The 26,544-nt window shown below is 42.3% G+C and overlaps 4 protein-coding genes and 1 long non-coding RNA gene across 5 annotated transcripts; all 5 read right to left on the bottom strand.

The window, feature by feature from the left end:
• Positions 1-12,205: 12,205 nt before the first annotated feature.
• Positions 12,206-13,672, bottom strand: snrpd2 (small nuclear ribonucleoprotein D2 polypeptide). The gene is made up of 3 exons (XM_062472716.1): positions 13,514-13,672; positions 12,892-13,071; positions 12,206-12,712 (listed from the first exon to the last, which is right to left on the bottom strand). Coding segments are annotated over exons 1-3 (357 nt in total). The 5' UTR covers positions 13,516-13,672; the 3' UTR covers positions 12,206-12,537.
• A 2,662-nt stretch (positions 13,673-16,334) lies between these two features.
• On the bottom strand, positions 16,335-17,979 carry foxg1c (forkhead box G1c). The gene has a single exon (XM_062473328.1). It carries the CDS (start codon positions 17,977-17,979, stop codon positions 16,747-16,749), a length of 1,233 nt encoding a protein of 410 aa, XP_062329312.1. The 3' UTR covers positions 16,335-16,746.
• A 1,107-nt stretch (positions 17,980-19,086) lies between these two features.
• Positions 19,087-21,900, bottom strand: pglyrp5 (peptidoglycan recognition protein 5). Its single transcript, XM_062473078.1, has 4 exons — positions 21,484-21,900; positions 20,256-20,451; positions 19,954-20,072; positions 19,087-19,842 (listed from the first exon to the last, which is right to left on the bottom strand). Exons 1-4 carry the CDS (start codon positions 21,485-21,487, stop codon positions 19,664-19,666), a joined length of 498 nt encoding a protein of 165 aa, XP_062329062.1. The 5' UTR covers positions 21,488-21,900; the 3' UTR covers positions 19,087-19,663.
• Positions 21,901-22,197: 297 nt separating this feature from the next.
• Positions 22,198-24,748, bottom strand: polr2i (RNA polymerase II subunit I). The gene is made up of 6 exons (XM_062472757.1): positions 24,583-24,748; positions 24,218-24,272; positions 23,988-24,061; positions 22,916-22,990; positions 22,723-22,774; positions 22,198-22,615 (listed from the first exon to the last, which is right to left on the bottom strand). Exons 1-6 carry the CDS (start codon positions 24,642-24,644, stop codon positions 22,553-22,555), a joined length of 381 nt encoding a protein of 126 aa, XP_062328741.1. The 5' UTR covers positions 24,645-24,748; the 3' UTR covers positions 22,198-22,552.
• Positions 24,749-25,262: 514 nt separating this feature from the next.
• Positions 25,263-26,241, bottom strand: LOC134029069 (uncharacterized). The gene is made up of 3 exons (XR_009931610.1): positions 26,191-26,241; positions 25,533-26,080; positions 25,263-25,401 (listed from the first exon to the last, which is right to left on the bottom strand). It is a non-coding gene; the product is annotated as an uncharacterized LOC134029069 (long non-coding RNA).
• Positions 26,242-26,544: the final 303 nt, after the last annotated feature.

The following is a 26,544-nucleotide window of genomic DNA, read 5'->3' as shown; positions in this document are numbered from 1 at the left end:
TGAGACTCGTATACAGATACTGAGACTCATATGAGACTCGTATACAGATACTGAGACTCATATGAGACTCGTATACAGATACTGAGACTCATATGAGACTCGTATACAGATACTGAGACTCATATGAGACTCGTATACAGATACTGAGACTCATATGAGACTCGTATACAGATACTGAGACTCATATACAGATACTGAGACTCATATACAGATACTGAGACTCATATACAGATACTGAGACTCATATGAGACTCGTATACAGATACTGAGACTTATATGAGACTCGTATAAAAGCAGGACGCACATGCACACACCAAAAAAATCATAACAAAAGTAGGCACAATAGGTTGCTAGTGTTCTCTCCACTTGTGAACACACTAGTGTGCACAGAGTTCACACACATCATCTTCTTAAGATCAGAAATGCCAAAAATGAATTTAAATTCTGCTGAGGCTAAACAATCCTTTGTTGTGATCCAGGGAGTGTAAAAAAGTGGAGTTAAGCCAAGTGTTAACTAGCTGACTACTTGACTTAAGAGGTTTTGAAAGTGAGCTCAAACTTGGTCACTGGTTGAATATGTTTTTTTCTTTCAGAGTCTAAGCATTACAAATAACCCTTAATCACATATTTCAAGGGTTGCGTAGCTTGGCTTGCATGGTGAAACAAGTCAGTCTGTTCCTGAGAACAAGCACTGCTATCAAAAGTGTTGATCAAGATAAAGAAACACACCTTAGATAAACCTACTAATAACAGGAAACACCCTGAAAATGAGCAGAGGAAAAACAATAGGCATATAGGTCAGAACAGTGGTACGTTTTGAGTTCCTCTTTAAAAAATCGATTCCGTCTGTTGCAGGTCCCTCGCTGGCTCCGAGTCAAACACAAACTTTCCTAGTCTGGAGAACCAATAGCCTAGCAGTACCGAGTTTGCCGGTCACTGAGGGGTTAACAGGAAACTGCAGCGCAAGGCTGGGGCACACGCTCCATGTCTGTATAAGGCTGTGTTTACAGCTTTACCAAAAGTACTGTCAAGTACGGGCAGGCCCAGTGCCTCTGTATCCCTGCCCCCTCCCTCCATTTTTTCTCTCTTTCTCTCTGTTTACCCGAGACTACCACCATGCGCTTTCACCACAGTGTCTCATTTCCCTACATCCATGGCTCCCTGTTCTGTCAATCGGGGTCTTTATACGACGCTCAGCCAGGACTTTGACATGTTATAGTTGCCTTCTTTTTCCATTTTCAGACTTTAAAAATGTGTGTTTTTCCCTTCAGAAAATGGGACGATTTGTGTGTGAATATGGTCTTGGAGATCTTACACGTTTCAGAGCATATGAATGGTATAAGTCATGTTGAAACACACAGTGGGTGTGTGTAATGACGGGCTAGGGCCTGATTCAGAACTGTGAAAGGGTACTTGCCTTTAGAAAAGGCATGAAAAGGAGAGTTAAAATATTGAACGTTCCTCCATCTCAGGCCATTCTTAAACCCTGTTGAAAAGCTGAAGTACAGGAAGGGAGAACAAAATTATAAACTCTATAAAAATGTCAAGCAATACTCTGACCAACACCTAGTCCCTCTTTCATGCCTGATAAAAATAGAGGCCCCATTTCGGCGAGGTACATGATGATGCAGATGGGGACATCACACATTCTTAAAGGAAGAGTAAAAATAACCTGGTCTACAGTCTTCATGAAGCACCATACAACCTGCTCTCTCTCTCTCTCTCTCTAGTGCAGGTCCACGTGGACCTACCCATGCAAACCTACAAACACGCATGAAACGTTGACTGTGAGGCTGTAACCCAGAAAATCATGAACAGAGATAAACACTCTTTCCCCTTTCTTCCTCCTAATACACGTACACACACACACGGTCACAATCTCTAAAAGCAGCAAAGGCCACAAAAAGACCAGAAGTTTTAGTTGGTATGAATCTACCGCAAGTCTCGCCCATCATCCAGACCTGCTGAAGGGACCAGTCCAAAAGGTACAGCACAGCGAGCCGCCCACACGGCCTCCAGCCATTTGAGTGGCGTCACACCGTGACACACAGCCCTAGGCCATACGACAGACACAGACAGGTCTTCTCTGAACAAGTAGAGCAACAACGGTGGACTGTGAAGCACGTATATCAACATCTGGGGGCCAAGACACCTCACAGGCAGACGCCACTGTAGTGAGATGGGGTTGAAGGAAACTCGAATTATATTCGTGTCTTTTGGAGTCCGGGTTCCGTTCGACGGATTCTGGACTAGGGTTTAAAAAAAAAAAAAAAAAAAAAAAAAGGACCAGGAGCTATGTCTTAACCTGAACAACTTTCTCACCTTCCCCCTCTCCCTCTCTCCCTCTCTCCCTCTCTCCCTCTCCCTTTCTCTCTCCCTCTCCCTCTCTCCCTCTCCCTCTCTCCCTCTCCCTCTCTCCCTCTCTCTCCCTCTCTCTCCCTCTCTCATTCCTGAAGCTCCACAGGTTCTAGCCTGCTGCAAACACACATGCTGCAGGCTATGTTTTTTTTTCCCAGGGCTCTCAGAATCAGCCACACAGTACCGTCTAGGTGGGCTTTCTGGACCGTTTACAGCCGTCTCCTCGTCCCTGCCGCCTGAGGCTCCGATTCGGCTTTAGCTTTGTTCGCCATCTGTATTCAGTTTGGTTCAGACACAGACTTTTTGGAGGTCTTGCTCTCCCTGTCAGACTTGAAATATAAAACCACTCAGCATTCTTTGTGTGCTGACTCATCAGTGCCTGTGTTCTTCTGGAATCCACCCCCCACCCCCCCCAAATGATGATTGGACACACACACATTTCTTGGGTTGTCAGTGGGCAGGCCTCCTCCTTCTCCAGGATCTAGCCACTTGAGAGGGTCGAGGAAAGGGGGGGGGGGGGGGGTATAATTCTAGCCTTCACGGCTCTCAAAAGGCGTGGGGCGTGACCGGCCTGGTCTATGCCCTTATTTGGAACAACACAAATCAGCCGTCTCTCTCACTCACTCTCCCCTCCTCGCTGTGTTTAATTTCCTTTTACAGGCCGAAGCGTCCCTTCTCTCGACTACAGCTGATGAGCATCATCCTGGGGAAGAAGCCCCCCCTCCCCTCTAGTATTGGATGGCACAGAGAAACGCCTCTCTTGGCTGTCCTGAGACGAGGATACGGTGTGTCAAGTTTGGCTGCACTGACTTAAATCGGACCGTGATGGAAACAGTGTAAAATATCCAAACCATATCATATATACCGCTTTAATCTCAGTTCTCCATCTAAGATGGGTTTGTTTTCAGTTCCTCGTTCCCTGTAATAATTTCAACGTTAGGGACCAGGTAACAATAGACAGAACCTCAATGTCGCCACACATATACACACAATAAGCAAAGTAGAACCACGGACCACAATCATTTATTTGAATTTGGCATGGGTGAATGTTAGCTGTAGCTAGTATTTTTGCAGTTTTAAGCACAGATTCAAGTGTTGGGCCAACACTGTGGTCACTGTAAAGTATTCATGCCTGTGTAAACGTGTTTCTGGAGGGGGCAGCAATGGAATGAGGATCAGTGGTCTTCTTAACATGGTGTGTTATTTATGTGTCACTTAGCACATCTCAAAACTTAGATGGAGAAGTTACAAGTTTGCTAATGATGATTTAAACATAGTTAACCCATGCCACTGTACGAAGAGTCAGAGAAAAAAATAGAAGAAAAGATTGCACTTGAATAGCTCCCCTAAAAACATAATCTCTACCTTAATTCATACTAAAATGTATGAATTAAGTCTACCACAATCAAACAGAGCATTTTTGGAGGAGAGCCTTCTCTCATTGCAGTCCTGCTCATCCAGTGCCCTAAGTGAGGCTCAGTTGACACGAGAGAGTGCGTTTGTGATGTCTGACAATATAAAACCGTTTCACACACACGTCCATTATGCTCCATTATGGAGTGGCACCATCCTGAACCCTCCTGCACGGGCATTAGCAGGCGGCCATTGCTGACCATGCATTAAATCATTACAGCATGGCTACCCACAACAAGCTTTGGAAGAACGATGATGTCAGGGCCCAGGACTGTCCAGTCATTGCCACTCACACTTGGCTTCCACACAAGTTTCCTGAGCGCAGATCCTGCTTTAACCATCTGTAAAAACACACCCGACAGTGGTTTGTACACGACCATAAGGATAATCCTACGAAGAAGCTAGGTGACCCGTTAGTGAAACACTGTACAGTAGATCACAAGTATCCAGGGATTTAAAAACAGCCACACACACACAGAGCAGTCAGGTCTAAAAATGTGAATACGGGGGTGATGCTGAAGACAAAATGTGAACTTTGAGGTGGGGTTTTTTTGTTCGGTTTGCAGGGGGTGAATCCACAATTGAGATGGATTTCACCCCCCCCCCCAACCCAACCCAACCCCAGGCTACAGTCCCAGATCAGGCCATATGCGAGCTTCGGCCCTGAACAAGTGGAGGGAACATCGCAGCCTCAACGCAAGACAAAAGAAGAAAAAGAACCAGCTAGAACCGAGGAAACTGGATTTGTCACTACTGAGACAATAGAAGGTTTTGTATGTTGAGCCACTCCTGTAGCAATGCGTCTAATCCTGAGGCAGGCTCACATAAAGGCCTATTTATGTGCGTGAGACGAGGTAGAAACAATTGGGCTCAAATGTAAGGGTTAATCAAGTGTTGGACATAAACAGATGTCACAAGGCAAGAGCTCAAAGTTCTATATTAGCAAGATACCTTGAAAGGATGAACTTTTTGAAGAGCTACCTGGCTACACTGCCAAGCTGGGAAATACAGCTCTTCTGAGGTGAATTTTTAATCATGAATTAATCAACATGCACAGCCCCACTGTCTTTCTCTCTCTGCTTCAGGTGCTGGGAATAAAGAGCAACTGCTTAATTCATTACAAATAAGATTTTCCACAGGCACAATTAGGTCTGAGTTTTATTGTTATCAAATGTGAAAGTAGAGGCCATTGCTTGTGGGCGGAGTCCCTGCGTGAATAGATAAAAAGATAAAACAACAAAAGGACATTTAAGTGCAAATCCTGTGTTGCTAATGTTTAGCCAATATACTAATTACTTGACTTGCCTAGTAGGGAGGCGCTAAAAAGTTGGAAGAATATACAAACAACAGCCATTGGCCTGGGGTCACAGGGTCACCAATGATGGGGGGAGGGGGGGCGAGGGGCGAGTTCGGGGGAAGTGCAAGTAGAATTTCAATCCATTCGTTTTTGTAGCCACTTTAAAATCTGCCCTGTACTGTTACAGCATGAACCAACTGTCCAGCAGTATATAGTGTCTACCATCCAAAATGGTACCAGATGATTTATACTGCATACGGACAAAGACTACTTCCTGTGTCACAGGTTATACAGTCTGGAGGGAAGCAACGCAAAAGATTGATGGTTGGATTGTGGCTTATTTGCATATTTCACCCAGTTTGGTTAGAAAATAGAGCCGTCCATGTGTTTGTGATGACTGAATGAGGTGGGCATTTCTACAGTTGCTGTGTCAGCTTGGGAGTCTGTACTGGAGTACTGGAAAAAAAGTGTTGAACACTTGACCAATCAAAAGTTGTGTCACCACTCACATACCGGTAGAGACGGTGGAGTACAATGAACCTGAATATGTGACCACATTCCTTTCCTCACCTATTATGCAAGCAAGGTAAATGAAGTGACCGCTTTAGGACAGCTGACCATTCATTCAGCAGGCCTATAGGTCAGTGCTGGCTTTAACAAAGTCAAAGCACTATCCAGATACTAGTCAATGGGATTACTGACACTGCTATCACAATCCCTCTCTTTCTCTTTACATTCCTGAGGGACATCAGTTAAACCAAAAAGACTACTCTTGTTCAAAACAACAACATCAACAGGTGTATTGTTTCAGGAGAAAAGTTCACCAGCAGCTCTCCATATTTGTTTTGTAGAGACAATATGAGATTAGCTAGAGATAAGAACTACAGTTGTACAACTAACGGAGATCATAACAGGCATAACATAAAACTGCATCCTCAATGAACGGTCTGGTTGAAAACGATGTATGTTTTTTATTCATGGGGCCAACAGTTTGAATCAAAGCAAGACCCAGAAATGACCTAACCAAGAGATGTAGCTTCAAAGTATGTAATTGCCAACTGCACAGGCTGTGACAGGATATGGAATTTCTGGACTTGAGTGTTTTATGCATGGGGAAATTTGGTTCCGGGTACAACCCTGGTCAACTCCCACGGGGGGGACAAATACTTTTTGGATCCCAAAAAAAAGTGGCTTCGTCGTGCTGAACAACAGCCAGACAGCTGCATTTTAATAATAGTGCACAATGAACGACCCTGCAGCGTAGGCCTACAACATCACTGACACGCAACGTTGTCTATCTAACTACCATAAAAAAATGATTTTCCAATAAATGTAGGCCTATGTCAGACAGAAAGGCGACTAGGCCTTAAGCCGCTGGCAAAAGCTCAGCTTCCTACACACGTAAGTCATTTTTCAAATTACTTGGTACATGGTAAGATAGGTTTCAGATTGGTTTCAATACAATTTGGCATTTTTCAGCGGTTACAACAGGCAGAAGTTTCTTATGGACTGATATCGGACAGAGCTGGAAACTCCAACCGCTCTGGTTCGCCTAGCTCCTACTTGAAGGGATTTTCGTCAAGCTACAAAAAGTGATAAGATCAAAATGAAAGCCTGTGAAACAAATCAGTTGTAACATTGTAAGTAAAATACGGTTACTTTGATTCTTGATCGAGATGAGCCATATCATGCAACAGCTTGAGTTGAGTCAAAACCGTGGTATAAACTCCATACGAAAAACTTAAGCCAGTTATGCTATATCAATACATTGTGGACTACAATAGCAAAACCCTCCCTCTACTGCACTGTACGGTTGTCCAAAAACCACACATAGCGTACAAGAACGATCAGATACGACCCGCTTACCCACCTCATTGTTAGGCGAGAGCGGAGATCCTCTCCGATGCAGTTTCGTTGACTTCAGATCTACGGCCCGGGGGTTAAAAAGCAAAAAAAGAAATACAAATCGACAGTTCTTGCGACATTCACAACTACAAGCAAAAAAGGTGAGTGCCACAAGCACGATAAAGACAAGCACCTCGACGATTTCCTGGTTTTGAAGAGGGGGTGGGGGTGAAAGAGTGGATACAGTAGGAGCGGGCTTGTCAACTCCAATCAGTATCCAAGACTCATCGTTTCTAAATAGCCTGTCCGCGCGAAGAGATTAAACCTTCTCCGATCAAACAAAAACTACGTTTTTTTTTAACAAATATGTTTTGTCAAAGAGTAAACTACTTTACGTTTCTTGATCGACAAAGCTGAGATTTTTTTGCCAGTCTTTACTCCCGGTCGCAGGTCGGTGTAATTCATTGGTGTCTGGCCCAACCCGCCGCCAGCTCCGAAGTAGGCTTTCATTCCAAGCTTACCCCTCCCCTCGCTTGATAAAAAAAACTCCTTTCCCTAGTGGCTAAACTGTATATGCCTAACACACCGATGTGCATTCAACCGCTGATATCCATAGGCTGATATCCATAGGCCGACACACAAAGTGTGTTAAAGGCATTATAGATGGACAGAAACGCATTAGCCTATGTCTTTGTCTTTTACGGATAAAAGGCTCACAGGACGTAGGCCTATGTGTTCTAGATTATTAGCCTACTTGACATCATGAAAAATCTGGTATCTCCATAACCAAGTTGAAGGTAACACAGGTGACATAGCCTAATCATACACTGCATTCCTCACTGGAGCAGAGGAGGAAAGAATGCATTACGTCTGCATTGCATGTGTAAACATCTAAAGCACTGATCAGCACAAACACACGCACAAACACACACACCCAGATGACTATTCCACAATCTGCTGAGTAACTGATAGTATGTCATGTCATATGGCCGTTTTTATTAAATGTGGTTGGCCTCTAAAACAGCACCATACAGCAATGCTTTAAATATAATACAATTCCAAGCCATTATGTAAGCTTCATGTTAATTATATAATCAGATTTTTCTCCATCAAGCGTGTAATTTTGTGGAGGACAGGGGAGAAAAATTGTGAGTGTGGGTTGAGACTGTGGTGTATATGTTGGTGGGGTTTTGAAAGTGGATCAGTCACAAGCAAATTCTCCAGCAGCCATTTGAGTTTTTTCTCCTTCCTTGTGTCACTTTTCTAGAGCCTTCTGTCAGTTCTCTTGCTCCATAAAAGGGTAAACTTTGTTGGTAGACCTGTTAGACACAAGTGAGTGGTTAAGGAAAGGTTAAGGAAATATTTGAGTGTCTGGACAGTGAGAGTGAGATCTAACAATGGAATCAGAATCCGTTTTTATTGCCATGTAAGTTTAAACAAACACAGAAATGACTGTGGCAGAAATCATGCTTGGGGTGACCATTACATTTGTGTGTGTTTGTGTCCATTGCAGAGACCGCATTATGTATACAGCACTCTATGTTACAGAAAGGTAGAGTCAACTTGACTTGGTCATGACAATCCGTCTGTAAATGGGGACCGGTTAAGTATTAGTCTTAAAGGGGATGAAGCTTACTGTATGACACAACCACATTGAGATGTTTTGCACACAAACAATTGGTAGAATAGTCTTCCAGGAACTGTTTACAGAATGGACAAGATAGTCAAATTCAGCAAACTGTCTAAACAACAATGACCTCATTTTCCTACTTTAAATACGATAATAAATGCAATTGCATGAACACGAAAGAAGGTATGTAGGCCTACACACATGGCAGGAAGGGAATGTAAGCAGAGTGAGAGGAGAGAGAGAGGGGTGCAGAGTCTACGTGGTCTATGTATAGCCAATACAGAATGCCCATTGCACCAATTGCATTGTAAGAGCGCCCTCTACAGTGTGACTAAATAACATGCACCGTTATTCATTGCCGTTAGATGGCAGTCGATCCTTTTTATCATGGTCTGTAGGCCTACATCGTGGTCCCATTCCGTTGTCTTATCTGGCGAGTTGTGGTAGCCTATCATGTTTAGGGGGGAAACTAATACGATAAACGCTGTAGACACACAGAGTTGTAGCCAATATTTCTCTTATTAAACAAATCTGATTATTAACATGTAAAATAACAATAGTCTAACTGAACTAACAAGATCCACTTGGACCAATATGTTCCACATTTTCATAGCACGTTCACATTTTGCCCTCAACACTACAATTTGAGGCAAGGCTATCAAACCGTTTCGAAGGCGCACAACAACTAGGCCTACTCAATTTATTTTCACAGTATAGTCACACATGTTAAATGACCAGGCTACTTTATCATTCACAATCAGCTCTCTGAGTGACCTATCGCGTGCGTGGTGTGTATGTGTGTGTTTATACTGAGTTGATACCTTCTGCCACTCTCTCCACCTGCCTCACGGCGTTGACACCACGACCATAGATCTGCTTGGAAACAAACTGCGGCGCTTCAGATTACTGGGCCCGATCGATGGCGAGTGCGAGCCGCGCCTGGCGGTGGTGTCGCGTTGCGCGGATGGGAGAGTATCGACGCATGGCCGATCGCTATCATAATCACACTTCCCCTCTTATCGCTACTTTTGCCTGCCTGCCTACTGAATAAAACATCCCCCTTCTTGCTGCGGATTACTCACTCCAAAATCTGGAGGGAACTGGACTTTTTAAGAGTCTTATAGTGAGGAAACGTGAGAGAAGATAATTTCAACCTCTTCTTTCCACAGTGGCCCTACCATTCAGCAATGACTGGAGATCCTCATATAAGTCAGTCCAGCACATTGAATTTACCCAAACAACATCTGGCTACACGGCAGGCCCCGAGTGGCCATCGGGAGAATTCCCGGTGGGCCGCACTGCCCGCTCATAAATTGGGCCGGCAGATCGCCCGCTTTCTCTTTGTTTTTTTCACACACCGAATACAACTATATGTGTTAAGTTCTTCTGACAACCGTCTGGTGGTCCCACCGCTCAAGAGCGCCCGGTCCCAACACAAGCTCTTCTCCTGTCTGGCCCCCCAATGATGGGACTGTCTCCCCACCTTCAAGAAAAGGCTCAAGACGCACTTGTTCCGGGAGTAGCCTATACAACTTAGGAACAATTTGCTGGACATGATCGTTTCCTCCAGGAACACAATTACTCTTATAGAGGGATTTAAAATTCTTGTAGGCTACACGCTGTGAAATATATTATTGTTGCTTGCTTTTCTATAGGTTGCACTTTTGAGGTTCATGTTGTTTAATTGTAACTTGTTTAACTACATGCTCTTATGGTTCTTCCCTTTGGCACTTATTTGTTTTTTTCACAATGTATGCTTCATGTTTTGGCTAACCGCAATGTTTTGGGGCTATCGTTGTTATGATCAGTAAGCTAATAGGCTATAGGCCTACAAGGTTTTAGTTTAAATAAGCGCATGATCCGAACGTGCATTAGAAAGTGCCGTTTTCAGTTCTCAAACACGAGCGCGTGTACCAAGGTTGTTGCCATGGAGACAACACTAAACCATCATTTATTGTTGTGGATTGAGTTAGCAAGATTAAGCTGATGCGAGAAGAATAAAATGGATGGTAAAAAGATGCGGAACTGAAAAAGCCAGGTGAAAAAGATCTGTCACTTCATAAATCTGTTCCTGGAAGGTTGGGAAAAATATGTTTTCTCAAAAGCCCCGAATCTTTCAGGTAGCTAAAAATGTGGGTTGTAATTTCCGGAAAATATAGACTAACTCTACAGTAACAATATGAGTAGCCTACACAAAGCTCCAAAAACTATTTTGCAATGAAATTAATGCAAAAAATCTCGTTCGCGCGATATGCGCGGTCGCATTCATGTGAAGTTCCGATTTCAGCTCACATCCAAACCTTGACTAGGTCCTAGGTTCGGGGTAAGCCCCAAATGTTTACAATGTATGGCTCGGCCCCTGGTGGGGATGGGCTGGTTTTGGCCAATACACGCACGGGATGAAAATGGGTCCCACTCCGGCCCTGTTACCAGGAATGATTCACTAAAGGCACACAATTCGCCACAAACCTTCTACAAGGCCCATCATCCTTGCAAATACAGTTTACAGACCATAACATCCCTGGAGGCTTCACCTGAAAGCTTTAAATCAAAGTCACAACCTCGACCCAAACACAGGCTGAAGGAAGAACACCACAGGTGCTGGGCCCCTCAAGGCACAGTGTCATGAAGGGGAATATAGGGCATGAAGAGGCTATTACTTGCCCATCATGGTTACATCAGACCTGTTACTCGAAGGAGCCTCAAGCTTGAATGGCAAGGAAGGTGAAGAAAGAGCATGGGAAAAGCGCAGTGACAGGAAATTTGGTATGAGTCATGACAAGTGGGTCTGAAATAGACTTGTAGAGAGAAGATGCACACAAAAAAAACACACCTGCTCGCAGTAAGGAATCAATCATAGCAAATATGTCAAATCGGGATCCAACACATACTTATCATGAATATCCTGATATAAATCAGAAAATCCTAAAGATTTTCTATGATAGACAGACATTATTTCCAAAACTCATCAATCCTGTCCATTTCCAGAACAGCAACTGTTAGGGGGGGGGGGGGGGGCAGCGATTATAGACATAACGTGATCATGTCAAACTGACCCCAACTTGATGCCCCAAAGGCAACAAGGTAACCTTTGACCCACCAGGACAACCTACCAAACTTCCACATTTCTGGTGATAAACCAGTAATTTTAAGAGACCTACAAAGCAGTCTTAGTCCTCCTGCACATAGACCAATAAAGTAACTCATCTCTGAATCTCGATGCTGACAGCATATGCCATACAGTTGCCACGAGTGAAATGCCAATGCAATTTCAGAAGTGGAGAGAAGCTCCAGACAACTAACAAAGTGGTCAGAGGGGATGAACGGCGGCGAGGGAGAGACTGAAACGGAGAGAACAGGGTGTGAAGTGACAGTCAGCACATCTGGGCTCATCAATAATGCAGGGCCTCTTTAAACAGCAGTTTGTCACAGATTGAGCACTGACGACTGAAATCAACACTGACACCCAAGCTTCCGCCAGGGGAAACGGGCGAGGGGAGAGGTGACGGCGAGGGGGGGGGGGGGTGAAGAGACAAAGAATCTGAAGTTAGAGATCTTTGCACCCCTCACTCGAGAAGACTTTCATTTTAACTATAAATTGGAATTATACAAATGTCATTCATGTATTATATATGGCACTCTTCACCAATACGGCAGCTGTTTAGTCAAATCTACTGCATTCAGCAAAAAGTAAATTGTAGATAATCGCGTAAAAGACAGAATGGGAAAGTACAAATCTTGACAGCAAGTCTTTTCAATTCCTCTCCACCACTTTAATTAGCAAAATGAAAAAAAGACAAAATGTCCCAAAACAAAACAGAAAATGTACATGCCTTACACATTGATCAGCAATTCAAAGTCTGCCATTATCGCCTTCCCCCACTACCAACTTGTGATGCAAAACAGGCACACACACAATGATCCAACACAGAATTTCCACAATGACAGCCCTTTGCTAGCATCTCTATCAAAAGGCACGCAACCAGACAGAAGTTTATTTCCCAGTAATGAGGGGGTTCCTCAGGACCACAATGACAGAATCTCCTCTCAGGAACATCTTGGAGATGTAGCGGTCCTTGTTCACTGGCTTGGACTTCTTCTTGCCCTTGCCACTCTTGGGAACTTCTGTCCACATCTCCTTTACATTCTCCAGGACCATGTTGCAGTGCCTGCATTGATGAGAATCAAAATGCGCTGATGTTAGTCAAAGAACAGCAAAAAAAGCACTATTTGAAGGAGAATTATGAAGACAGTTACATTGGAGTGTGGTCTTAGATATAGTATATTTTAAAGAGATCTATAAATCACTGTACAATGGATTGCTCATTGTTAGCAGTTAAAACTTTACCTGTCAAAGGCTTTGACGCGGCCAAGTAACTTCTTGTTGTTACGGCAGTTAATGAGGACCTGTGTGTTGTTCTTGACTGACTGGGTGAGCACAGACAAGGGTCCTGTGTTGAACTCCTCCTCCTCCCTTTTCTGGAGCTCCTCGGGGGTCATCTCTGACTTGGGTTTATTTAATAGACTCCTGTAAGGGGACATGGGAACAGTCAGTTACATCAAGAAAAATAGACGCGATTAAATGAATGGATTACTTAAAATACCACCACTAGCCTACATATCTGTAATCTCACTCTTGAACATGCTAGCTACTATTGATGAGTTTAGCAGTATCTTAGATAAAGAAAAACTAGCAAATAGCTTGCTAGCTGAAGCACTATACCTTTCATGATTAGGTTCATGTTACTGGTTTATAATAGAAGGGGTATCTATCAGTAACATACAAACCATGTAGAATAACAAGTTAGTAGCCTAATTACAGTGAAAAGATGGTTAAATTATCGAGATTGTTTGCATGCTAGATGTTGTGGCTAGCTTTTTAGCCGTCGACATTCTCCATTAATTTTGCATCAAGTCCTAAGAAATATTTACTGAGTCTATACATCATGTAACGTATTTTTTATACTCACATGTTTGCAGTATTTATGTATTTAAGGGAGTAATTGTCAAATTTCCACCGGCAACTTTTGTTTCTACTGCTTCTTTATCGTCACACCGACGTTCATGTGGTTCTCTTCTGAGTTTACACTACCACTTCCGGGTTACCGATAGAGCGCTCTGTGAAACGGTTGTAATTATTTCCGGGTTACCAACAAGTTTGAGTCAGAGATAAATAGCTTTTCTCCATGGCTCTGGTTTGAGTATTACCGGTTCAACTACTAATGCAAGCTCATTATTTAAACATCAAATCAATTTTAATTAATAAAAACATTTGATAAAAAAAAAAAAAAAATCCTAATATACATTTTAATATACATCCCCATACATAGGGAGTCAGGTGGCTGAGCGGTTAGGGAATTGGGCTAGTAATCCGAAGGTTGCTGGTTTGATTCCCGGCTGTGCAAATGAAGTTGTGTCCTTGGGCAAGGCACTTCACCCTACTTGCCTCGGGGAGAATGTCCCTGTACTTACTGTAAGTCGCTCTGGATAAGAGCGTCTGCTAAATGACTAAATGTAAATGTACATTTCTATCATGTTCCCTATTCTACAAGTGAAGCCACTGACTGACCTCTTCAGCCTTGCCGATGTTGAAGGGAAGTAAAGTTAAGGCCACATGTAGCCTTTAATTTACATGAATGCAACCAGACCTACCTCAAACCATTTCTGAGAGTGAATTAAATGACAAACCATTAAACATAAGCCATGTAAGGGCAGTTGTCGGGGAATTTAACAGGTAGCTCTTTTGTATGTCTCCAGTGACAAAAACAGGGAAAGTGTTTGAGAGAGATGGAGATACATGCATAGTGCTGAGACATTGAGAGATTGGCTTACTAGAGAGAGACATGCAGGCGCCCAAGTGGTGCACCACAAACTCACCTTATTTCACAGGGTGGCGACTCTACCTGTGGGGGCACTTGCTAGGGGATAATCACACCCACCTTGTGCTGATTTGGGAAGCCAAGTTAAGGATTGGTTTACAAAGCTTGACTATCATTATGAAACATATAGCTTTGCCTACCTCAGCCAAACGCCTTGCACTTGCCCCTCTTCACTCACTCTTACTTAATATGGGAGACTGTCATAAGCCCCAGATTAAATCCCCCATAGGGCCCCTCGAAACTTCAGTGTTAAAAGGTAAAGTGAGCTTCTCAGTCATGGCTTTAAATATGCCGATAGGGTGGTGTGTATGGGGAGAAGAAGAAGACGGAGTGTGTGTGTGGCCTGGCTGTAGATTGTCAGTGAGTGCCTATGAAAGACACGTGTGATGACTTTTGCATCCATTAATCATTTTCTCTAGCCTGTGGTAGAGACCTCGCAAGGTGATTTAGAGGTGTGGGTTTATTAGCCATACCTGTCAAGAAATATATGTTATTTATTACAAAAGTTAAGATCGTGTTACAGTTGCCCCGAGATAATGCCCTGTATCTGAGCTATATTTGATGATCCACAACTGTCGTTCCATCCCACTCTGTGGTTATATCAGAGGGATTCACAGAGCCATGAAAATATTGTTATTATCTTTGTATCTCCATTAGTTTCCAACACTATCGCTGTCGTTACATGATCCGTCTCAAGAGCAATTTGGCTCATCCGCAGCACCGTGTTCGAGACCGGGCTTGGAGTAGTGGTTAGTCTTCATAAAGCCTCTTTTGTCATGGCGGAGGCACACTTCCAGAAAACTGTCCATATCTGTGTCCTCGCACGTCTGTTTTATTAACTTATATATCCTATGAGTCCGTGAAAGTTGAGGGAAGGTTCATCAGGCTGTGATGTAATGTGCAAGTGTAACAGTAGAACCAGATCAATGAGATCACCCTGCTGTGATGTCTATCTCTCTTGACTTACATCGTGGTCTAGGCGTATTGGCCTGCAAACTTTCTGTAACACTGACACCTTCGCAGTTTCAGATTTGAACTTTTGATGATCTTTAGTTTGACACGTGCAGCCAGAATCAAACACAGTGAAATACCGTTAAGGACATTAAATAATGTTTGTAGGCTACTACTTTGATTTGAGGCCAACTGTTACTTTTGATCACAAAAGTAAAAGCATAATATGGGCTAGCCTGCTTAAATTATGCAGCCTCTTAGAATTGGTATCTGAAATAGGCTTATACTGTGGTATAACTACAAAGTTTGGCTAACTGTAATGCAGACCATAAGAGCTCTATGGTAAGCGAATAAAGGCCTAAAGCTAAATTCTAATAAACCATAATGCAATAAGTCTAATTGAAAACTGTGCCACAATAGCAAATAGGCCAAGAATTCAGTTTCAAAAACTCAACTACTATTCTATTGTGAGATTAGACGTCATCCCACTTTTAATCAAATATGGGAGCCTATGTGTTCCAGTTTTATAAAACATTTTAAACCGTTTATCGGTGCAACATTTACGTTCTATTGAAAACCGTAATCAGACATTAATTAGTGTTTCAGACCACCGAGGGATTTGTTATTAAAGAACTTTTAATGAGTTAATAAAACAGCAAAACGGCACAATTACGCACAACACACGAAGCCACAATACTACGAATAGGGAAGATAAACAAAACATGGGATATGTAAAAACAGGGACAGGACATGGGATATGTAAAAACAGGGACAGGACAGGTCCTATATCTTTGCACTTTGTGCAAAGATATAGGACAGGTCCTATATCTTTGCACTTTGTGCAAAGATATAGGATAAGACAAAAGCATACAATTATTAAAATATCGAACACCAAGTTCGGACCTATATGCCTGTAGGACTACCTATTTATGTCTTTTTTTAAAGTTTAAAACGAGAATTGATTTACGGATTGTCACATTTGGGGTCGGTCCTATGGAATTGGCTATAATAAAACCTTAAAATCATAATTCGAATGATTTTTTTTACACTAACACGGCACAGTATGAGTTTTAAACCGAAATATAGCTAGGCTACATTTCGACATCCTCATGCGCAAAATAAATAGTGGGTAATTTCAATAGCATATAGCCTACATTAAAAGCTATTCTCACACTGCAAGCTGCAATGTCCTACAAATATGTTCTTTCTGATTCGTTTTATGCCCAACCATTAAAGTCACAATTCTAAACTATTGTCTATGCAGTTTCATTATCTATGACAAATAGATAAGATAGGCCATGACAAATGTACAAGGATTGGGCTAAAAGAGACAATTACGCATACACATTCATCTATGTATTAAGTTAAATTCATCATTTCCCTGCATCCCACGAAATGGAGGTCGTGGGGCTACTTGAAGGAAAATAATTAGGGAACTCTGCATATACACTTCCTAAATATTCCGACGGTGGATTATTTGATAACAAGTGTCCAACTTGAGATGTCTTGGAGACGGAGGGGTCTTCTTGGCACATACCGAAGGTCGCTGAACGAGGCATCTGGTGCGCGTAAAAGTAACTGGCTTGTCCAGAGAGCATGTTGAGGGAGCATGGATTAGGGAGAGACAAAGCGCAAGGTAGCGACGAGGATGTAAACGTTGTAGCTGCCGCTGCGCTCATTTGACGGCGATGGGATTGTGCACAACTCACTCCAAAATAAGACGTCTCCTGGTTTGTTTGGAACAGCCGGTCGGCTCCAGAACTGGCAGTCATGTGATGTGACCGTTGTGAGAGAACAGAAGTGGCATAATTGGAATGATGAGGCCCTACGTATGGCCCTCCGCCCGGGTGCGGGTGTGCGGGTGGTTGTAGAGCTAAAAAAGATGGCACAGGCCAGTAAAATGACCCTGCAAATGTAAGACCGGCTGCGGCGGTGGACGTTAAACGGGCACCTCTTTTAATAGCAAGCTTCGTTCTGGAACTCACTGTTGCACGCCGCCGGAGTTTGCCAGTAGTGCCACCAATGAACACATCGTCACTTGAGGGGTCAAGCATCCAGTAGTTGCCTTTGCCTGGGTCATCATAGTGGCGTGGTACTTTCACGAAACACTTATTTAGGCTCAGGTTGTGTCGGATTGAATTTTGCCAGCCTTGTCTGTTGTCTTGATAGTAGGGAAAGTTTCCCATAATGAACTCATAAATTCCGTTGAGTGTAAGCCTTCTCTCCGGGCTTTGGCGGATAGCCATCATGATAAGTGCGTTATAGCTAAACGGAGGTTTCTCGGGTTTAGATTTCCCTTCTACCCCTCCATTTAACTTCCTTTCTCCCGCAACTTGCTCTCCGTTTTCTCTTGACACATTTTTTACTTTGGTGTCACCGCGTTTGTCCCCATGGAGGCTACATTTTTCATCTCGACCGCCGATATCTTTAGTTTTAGATGGCTCTCCAAAACACTGCTTTCGGGCCAGGGGCTTATTGTTCCGGGAGAGGTTCTCTTCCAGTGCGGCGCCGTCCTCGTTCATCACCCCCTCTCGCCGGAATAAGAGGCTACTGATGCTGAATGAAGATTTGTGAAAAAATCTGACGGGGGCTTTTAAATCCTCCATGTTCATCATCAGCCCTTTGCAACGCCTGAAATGAACAATGTCTTGAATCCTCGAAATAAAGCACACAACGGTTAAAGTGTTCGAAAATGTTCGCAAAAGACACTTGAGCATTACCCGTGCACACGTCTTCTAACCTACTGAAACAAATGCGCATGGTCAACCAAAGCTTCGAATCACTTTTGTGCTCTGCCAATCTCGCTGACTGATCGATGAACTTCTAGGTTCAATTATAATACTTCCGAAGAGCGTGAAACTCAAGCCATTCACCCGAGTTTCGCCCTGGGACCGCCTCTGCACTCCTTCCCTTTCTATCTGTTTTCACAATAACTTGGCAATCAGTCTATCAAAAGACGAATTAAGTGAAGGTGTGTAACTAATCCAAGGGTAAATTCGTAAAGTATAGGTTGCAAGCAAACAAACAACTCGAAAACCTTTAAAGAATCAAGGAATGGGACAGCTCCCAGCTTGTTATGTCTATACCTCGAGGGCAATACTGCCCAACAGTTGACAGGTAAAATGTGTTACAGGAAAAAGCAACTGTAACTGTTCAACTCTTTCACTCTTTTCTTAATTTGATACGGGGTCCCCCCACAATCCACATGCGATGCAAGTGAGCACATGTCGGGAATGTTGCGCACTCTGCAATAGGTATCATAAGCATATAGTGTTTGTGTTGTGTTACTCATCCAGTGATCGCAAGTTTGATGACCGATTATTTGGGTTTTAAAACAATGCAACCATAACAATTTATGTATGCCAACCCCCAATTTGCACGCCGCTGGTGTAGAATTTGGGATTTTTTTTTACAATTGATCTACAGCTCTGGAAAAAATTAAGAGACAACTGCACCTTTTTTTCCAATTAAAAAAAAGTTGAGAAGGACAATTTTGAGTGAGGACTGGAAGGGTACAATTTAAGAGGCCACTGCAAAAGTTACCATTCTGTTGAAAATGAAAGAAAAAGGTGCAGTGGTCTCTCAATTCTTTCCAGAGCTGTAGGGTTGCATCGAAATAATGTTGTGTAACATTGCACAGGTGCCCCCATTCAACGTTATGGTTTCACACACTAGGGTGGCTGCAACATAATGACACATTCTGAAAGGCACCTTTTTTATTAACTTTAATTACACTTCTATTGGAGATGTCTTTACAGAAAATTAGCTACAGTTGAAAAAATATGTGAACATATTTTATTTTTTTGTGTGTGAATTGAACAGGGTTCTAACAGATCCGAACACCACACAATTGTTAAACTACTTTCAGTCATAAGTTAATATTTCGTTCTTGTTGTTTTCAACTTCATAAAACAGCTCATGATTGTTAAATACAAAAAAAAAATCTTTTTATAAATGTATGAACAAATTATATCTCAGTATGGTTCATTTTCTATTCCAGTGAGTAATCATCATTACATTACATTTACATTTAGTCATTTAGCAGACGCTCTTATCCAGAGCGACTGACAGTAAGTACAGGGACATTCCCCCCGGAGCAAGTAGGGTGAAGTGCCTTGCCCAAGGACACAACGTCATTTGACATGGCCAGGAATCGAACCAGCGACCTTCTGATTACTAGCCCGATTCCCTAACCGCTCAGCCACCTGACTCCCATCATGTGCCAAGCTTAATCCAAAGGTAATGGACAAAAAGTTGCTCCACATAGTGGAACATAAATCACTTCCAAAATCAAAAATCGGTAGGCTTGCATTGATGTAGAGAAGCATAAAGTCGTTTGCCTGGGCATTCAGTGTCTCTCAAGTCACTGTGTCCAAGTAGGATATATCTAGTGTCCAGATATCCCTGTGAGATCCCGTGCAGCAGAAGCTGTCTGACAGAAGACAAGGCAGCAGGACTGGGGCTATCAACTAAAAGAATAAACATGTATTAGAACCACTATACAGTACAAAGACATGGATAACACATTCACCTTACATTATATGTATGTCATATATTACTCTCATTTGTATTTTTCTTACTGTTGAAGTTGCCCAACAATGCAATGCCAACAGAATCATGGTTGTTTTCCTTGGCATGTGCTCCGACTATACCCCAACCACGACCCTCATACACAGTACCATCTCCACCGACAAGAAAGCTGAAATAAATCAATATCAATATCAGTAAATATCCAATAGTCCAATTGTGTTTAGAACAGAGCAGACCATTTTCATTTGAAGAAATACATTTTGGTGTATCAGTTCTAACTAAATTGTATTATTAATTCTACATTTAGTCATGCCTTAACTTTAGGTTACATGGAAGGACAGGAGTTGCGTACTTGTATCCAATGTCATCAAAGTCTCTGTCTTGCATGTGCATTGTCTGGATGCGGGTGAGCTCTGCCACACATTCACAGGGACTCTCACAGTAGCTCAGCGCAGTGTGGTGTATCACAGCTCTCTGGGCAGGACCCTTCAAAGTGTTACGGCACCGAGGGGACACCGCTCCCCACTGCCTGCGCGGAACCACTGTGACTGAAACAGAAAAGATATGAAATTGTATAGTTCTTAAGTTCTTATTTATAAAAAAAAAGTGTATAGCAAATGTATAGCAAAAATATTATTTTACACTGACATGATGGTATTTGTAAAAAAAAAAAAAAGATACATAAATAATTATTTAAAGTAATTTACATAATTGTTTGGACATAGCAAAACAAAAGGAGAGTCAGTACTTTAAATTATTACACATCTATAAATAAAACATGTATAGCCTGATGTGAAAATTGATATCAGGCAATTGTTGACCGTAGTTCTCCAGGAACTGTAATTCGACGGAAACTGCTATCTGAACCTATTTATAATTTTGGCTAAAACAAGACAGTGATCTTGTGTGCAAACATCTTCGAGAGAAACACAGAAATGAACTCAGTGAAAAATATTTTCAAAAGACAAAACAACAAGAAAGTAGGCTATCAAAGAGTTGGTGGGCTATAGTTCTTGGACCGAGTGACAAGACATCGAAAGATGATTGAATTTGAGAAGTTGAATTAGATCAGGAGCCCAGTGTCATGAAGTGCCCATTCGTAACCGCATGTGCGTATAGGCTATAAGGACTTATGGTCGACTTCAAACTGAAAGGTTATTAGTTATGTAACTAGTATGATATGTAAATGTCAACTTTCATCAACGTCAACGTAGGCTATAATTAAAAAAAAACTAGCAAAATTTATGGGAATAATACAACTCTGCATTGTTTATTTGCTACACTTGCTACACTTGCTACACAAGCATGAATGTAAAATAAACGTTTACGTTTTTAAGTTTAATTATAACAAATTTAATTCTGAAAATCCAAACGATGTATACGGAAACTTGTAAATGGAACACGTGGCATTTTAAACCTGCCCTTGATATATAGACTATATGCTATTATTTAGATGTTGCTATTGTTTGTCTGTGAAGAGAGACGTTTATCTAAGCTACGCATTCGAGTAGTCATTCACAAACTGAACACGCAGCATTCTTAAATGATATTTTCGTTATACTTTAAAAACCAAATCCTACCCATGTTTCGATTATAACAGAAGTTGCCTTCCACCGCTTCGGTCACTATAGTTTCATCCAGCAGCCGTCACTTCAGGTTAGTCAGGTCATTTGCTTTTAAATCCATGACAGGTTACTGAGAGTCACGCCTTGTTTCCGTGTCACACACAGATGAATAATAACTCCGGTTGGTGTAGCAGCACCTCGTGGAGCTGGATATCGTGGATATTCCCTCTTCCGCGCTTACTTCGGTCGGAACTGCTTTTAAATCAAACCAAAGTCTGTCACCTTAAATTAAGGCATTGCAAAATGGACTGTACTAGTATAGCCTACTCTGTAAATCTACTACTCAACAAGCAATAAAAATTCCAGTAGCTGTGGTATAGGCCTGAAATGAGGAAATACCAGAGAAAACAGACTTGCCTTGTTAACCTAAACCTTGACACGATCGTGGCACAGCCAGCAAATATGAGGACTAGCTATATTACGCAGGATGCAGTTGTGCTGTTCGATTTCACAGTAGATAAATCCACTCTGGAAATACCAACAGGAACTTGTCCATTTTGTGTTCCTCATAATCCACATCCTTTCATAAATGTAACCAGGTAAATATAAATGATATCGTAGCAGTTTTTTTTATGTGAAAAATAAACCATCATTACTAGGTGAAAAGCACCAAACTTCTGGATCTCACAGGATTGTTTCAAGGCAATAAGTGCAGACCAACAATTATTTGCTTTTTGTGGAGAACACATTTATTCTTTTAATATTTTAAATTTAAAAAACAAAAATAGGTGGTACATATCAGTAAAAAGTACTAAGACTACTACAATATAAACAAAATATCCATACAGTTGCTACTGTAGCCATTTATCCATAATGTCTTTCTTCTTACTTTCCCCTTTACTTTAATTTACATACAAACCACACGATTTTCATAGTTTGAAAAGTCCATGGGAAAAGTAAAAAAGCTTGACCCTCAGTTTCCCAGTATCTGGTTTTAAACAGTGACATTTTGGAAACCCTTGTAAGATGGTGAAGCTGACTTGACAGACAACAGGACCTGCGGAGGCAGTCGTCAACCTCTTCCTCACTCTGTCCAGCGATGTCCACAGTGAGGGGCAGTGCAGACGTAGTACAGCCTCATGGCATCCTATAGGGTAAAGGATCATCCATTACACTCATAAACCAATCATCAATCACTATCATTTCAGTAGCCAGTTTAAACTACAGTAACTTAAAGAATCCGTAACAATATACCTCAGCCTTCATACTGTGGGACTGGAAGAACACTGCCTCCTTGTGGCCGCACCTGATAACAACAGAGTGAAGGACATCAGTAAGGTTTTAGTTGTATTCTTTGCATGAGCGCTTAATTTTTTTTTCTTAACTGTTGTTGGCAATGTATTCAAACCAAATGATCAAGTGTGTGTGTATTATGAAAAATACTCACTTTGGACATGGGTGGTCTTCTGTCCGTGGTAGTGTTGGATCCTGGGATACATCTGCAATGATTTGCGTCAGCTCACTACAGAGAGAAAGAGAGAGAGCAGGAGAGAGATCAGCTACCTAACCAGGAGTCAGCCATGTGCTTAATATAGACCAGAATTAGGGTGACCAGGCGTCCCGGTTTATGCGGGGACTGCAGAGCATTTTTATCCCTCATCCTGTGTCCCACATATTGAGACGATGTCCCGCATTTTGATTGACTTTTCGAAAGTCAAACCACTGCAGGAGAGACGCAATTGTAAAACCAGGCTTTCGTCCAATGGCTGTGAAGAAAGCAGCGTAGGCTGTCATCACGGGGCTGTGTTTGATGTCAATCAATCTGTGCACAGTCAAGTGCAGGTGGACCTGTCACAGTCTTTGCTGCTTACGCTACACCCAACGGGGAACATTGCAGCTATGCAGAAATGCAGCAACAACAAAAACTGGGAACAAAAGTTACACAAAAACAATAACTGGGTGAAGCCGACACGAAGGAAATACGATGTAATCTGCTGTAATTGAAGGATAGACAAATGTGTATAAATACTTTCAATGCATAGGAAAGCTCCTTCACCTGAATATCCTTAGTATCTAAAAGTCAGGTGGCTGAGCGGTTAGGGAATCGGGCTAGTAATCAGAAGGTTGCCGGTTTGATTCCCTGTGCCAAGTCTGTGCCAAATGACGTTGTGTCGTTGGGCAAGGCACTTCACCCTACTTGCCTCGGGGAGAATGTCCCTGTACTTACTGTAAGTCGCTCTGGATAAGAGTGTCTGCTAAATGACTAAATGTAATTGCTTTTCTTGAAAGTTTCATTCAAATATATTTGTTTAGTCCTATAACTTGCCTAGTCTATTGTGTGCCACTGAATCAACCAGAGGGCAAAGAATAGATGGCATGAGCTAAGGGGCAGAATATAACCTACCTATCATCATTGGTAACGTGTCCCACATAAGCATAGTCTTTGTCCCACATTTGTTTTTTGGGGGGGGATCTGGTAACTTTAAGCAGAATTAACCATATGGGGTCAATGTACTTACTCAACTTCGTGCGTGATCTTGTTGACGTAGATACAGCTGTTGTCTGCCTCTTGTTGGTAGTCACAATTTCTGCACTGACCATTGAGATGTACAAACACTGAATCATTTAATGAAGCAATCTAGGCTACAGAACAAATACAAACACAATATGAGATACATTGATACTGAGTATGTAGTGTACATGGAAAACATAACTACTTTGAAGTGATGACGTGACGGTGGGGACTTACTGCGTACAGTAGGATACGATTTTCCTTGTCTTCTTTGGGATACAACATGTTGTTACTGAAAAAGACGCCACAATATTTGGTTAAAGCAATTGTTAGCTGCTGGTTAGCTAACAGTAGCTACATGTGCCGTGGCACTCTAGATGTGATGCAGCCGACAGTCAAGCAAGTAAGCCACGCAAACCAGGCTTTAACTGAGAAGAAGGGTTGAAGTCAGACAAGCTACTCAACACATGGCTTACTAAGTCATTCCAGAGCCAGGCTAACAAGCTAGCTAAGACAAGACAATAAAACTCCCTTTACTTGCTAGCCCATAAGATCAGCACCACACATGATCATTCAATCACTTCCTGGCCATGTGTTCTTACCATTCCTGACAAAACCGGATTCCAACGAATCCTGGTTCGTATGTGCCACCCTCTATATCCATGTGAAATATACAGAAATAGACAAAAGGGCGGATCACACAGCAACTAGTAACTTCAAGCTGGTTTCTGTCGTTGTTACTCCGTGCAAATTCCCGGTAAAAACAACATACAATGTACGCATGCGCAGCAACGACGAGAGACAAGTTTGCAGCACTGCGCCTCTAGTTGTGGAGGACTGAAAAGCACCCTTTTCAAGACCCAGCTTTACTACTTGCTATTGCAATACAAAAAGACATCGAATGCGAAAAATTCAGAACACTTTATTGACAGTAATTACATGGGGAAAAAGTCACTTGATAATTCACACAGTGTGTGGATGGTATAATATCTGATCAGACACTGTACAACGAACAAAGATGCACTAACCTAAACGAAATCCAACAAAAACTGTGTCATTGTCGACACTTGCAAATATGTCATTCCTACAGGGTCCCCACAGGTTGACCCAAACCTTGTCTCCTGGAAGGAGCTGGATCACACTGCTGATACTAGCCATCTGGCTGAGCTTGTCTGGGAGGGTGCTGTGGTACATAGACACAACACTCTTTTCATTTTTGAAGATGCCACACTGAGCCTTGCCGTAAGTAGACATGTGAGTAGTGAAGTGGTAGAAGCCAGGCTGAGGGCAGGTGAAGATGCCAGTGTCAGGACTGTAACCCCCTCCTTTGTTGATTAGTACATCAGTAAACCTCAGGACCCCCTCGTGCTTTGGATAGCTGTGGTGGACTTGTAGTTTGGCTGTAAATGCAACGACTGTGTCTATAGTGGAATAATAAACAGAAAGAAATGTCAAGCATAAAAATAATTAATTGGGTCCCATTTCTTTAAATTTTTGTGTAATGTCAATTCGTATTTAATAGACTTTGGTTAAAGATGAAGCTTGAATGTACTTTGACTGGTTATATCAGTAATGGCCTCTTCAGGTTTAGGATTGGTTGGATTGGTTGTGCAAAATAATTGAAAGATTGGTGTTATTCATGTGGTAAACATTACACATAGCTGCCAGCAGGTGTTGTGTTCTGACAGGACTGTACCATTCAGTATGCACGTTAAACAATACTTTCTGTGTCTGTGCTACAGTACTCCTGTTTTGTAAGAATTACAATTCTGATAAGCAAACCACATAAATAACTATATCATCACTTATTCAAAGACATGAAGAGTTAGTGTTCCATGGGAAAACTGTTGATTTTTTTGGAACAGAAATGCAGTGAAAGCAAAAAAGACCACAGCCTTGCATGGACTGCACTACCATGGATATCTATTGAAGGTTGTATTTTTGAGTGGTAAAAACGTGTGACTACATCCATTTCAATGTAAATATTATAGTCAATACTGGTGTGGGGGTTATTACTTGGTTTGCAGGCGCTTCCACTGTCTCCCCGACCAGGCTCACAATCCATGACTTCTGAAACCACAGCTAGCAGTTGATAGACCTCTGGAAAAGACCAAACCAGTACACACTGAGCCTCGCTTTACTGGAAGCGATAACAAATCAGGTGAAATTGATAGTTGAAAAAGAAGTAGGAGGTCACGTCAAGTGTTTACCTGTGGATGTCGTGCACACGAGTGTGAATGCTGTGAATAGTCCTGATATTGTGGTGTGTGGGGAGGGAAAGACAGAGAAAGACAGGCATAGCTGGTTTTTCAGGTTTAAATACTTTGCAAAGGTATTTACTGATTACTGATTGCGTCTAGGGGGTGGGGGGGGTGGGGGGGGGGCAGGTTGAGGGGGTACATCATGCGTCCGGATTGCGTCCCGGGGGGTGGGGGGGTTATGGGGGGAGCTCATTTCCGGGAGCTACCTCCCGGAAATGAGTCTCTGCAGGTTGGGATGTCTGACACAATCAACACAAGAATGTTTTTTGGGGACAAAACAATGCAGAAGTAGTGGTTCTGTAG

This window comes from Osmerus eperlanus, chromosome 11, assembly GCF_963692335.1.
Source record: "Osmerus eperlanus chromosome 11, fOsmEpe2.1, whole genome shotgun sequence".
NCBI lineage: Eukaryota > Metazoa > Chordata > Actinopteri > Osmeriformes > Osmeridae > Osmerus > Osmerus eperlanus.
Note: the sequence above shows the minus strand (reverse complement) of the source record. Positions and strands in the feature narration are given on the sequence as shown.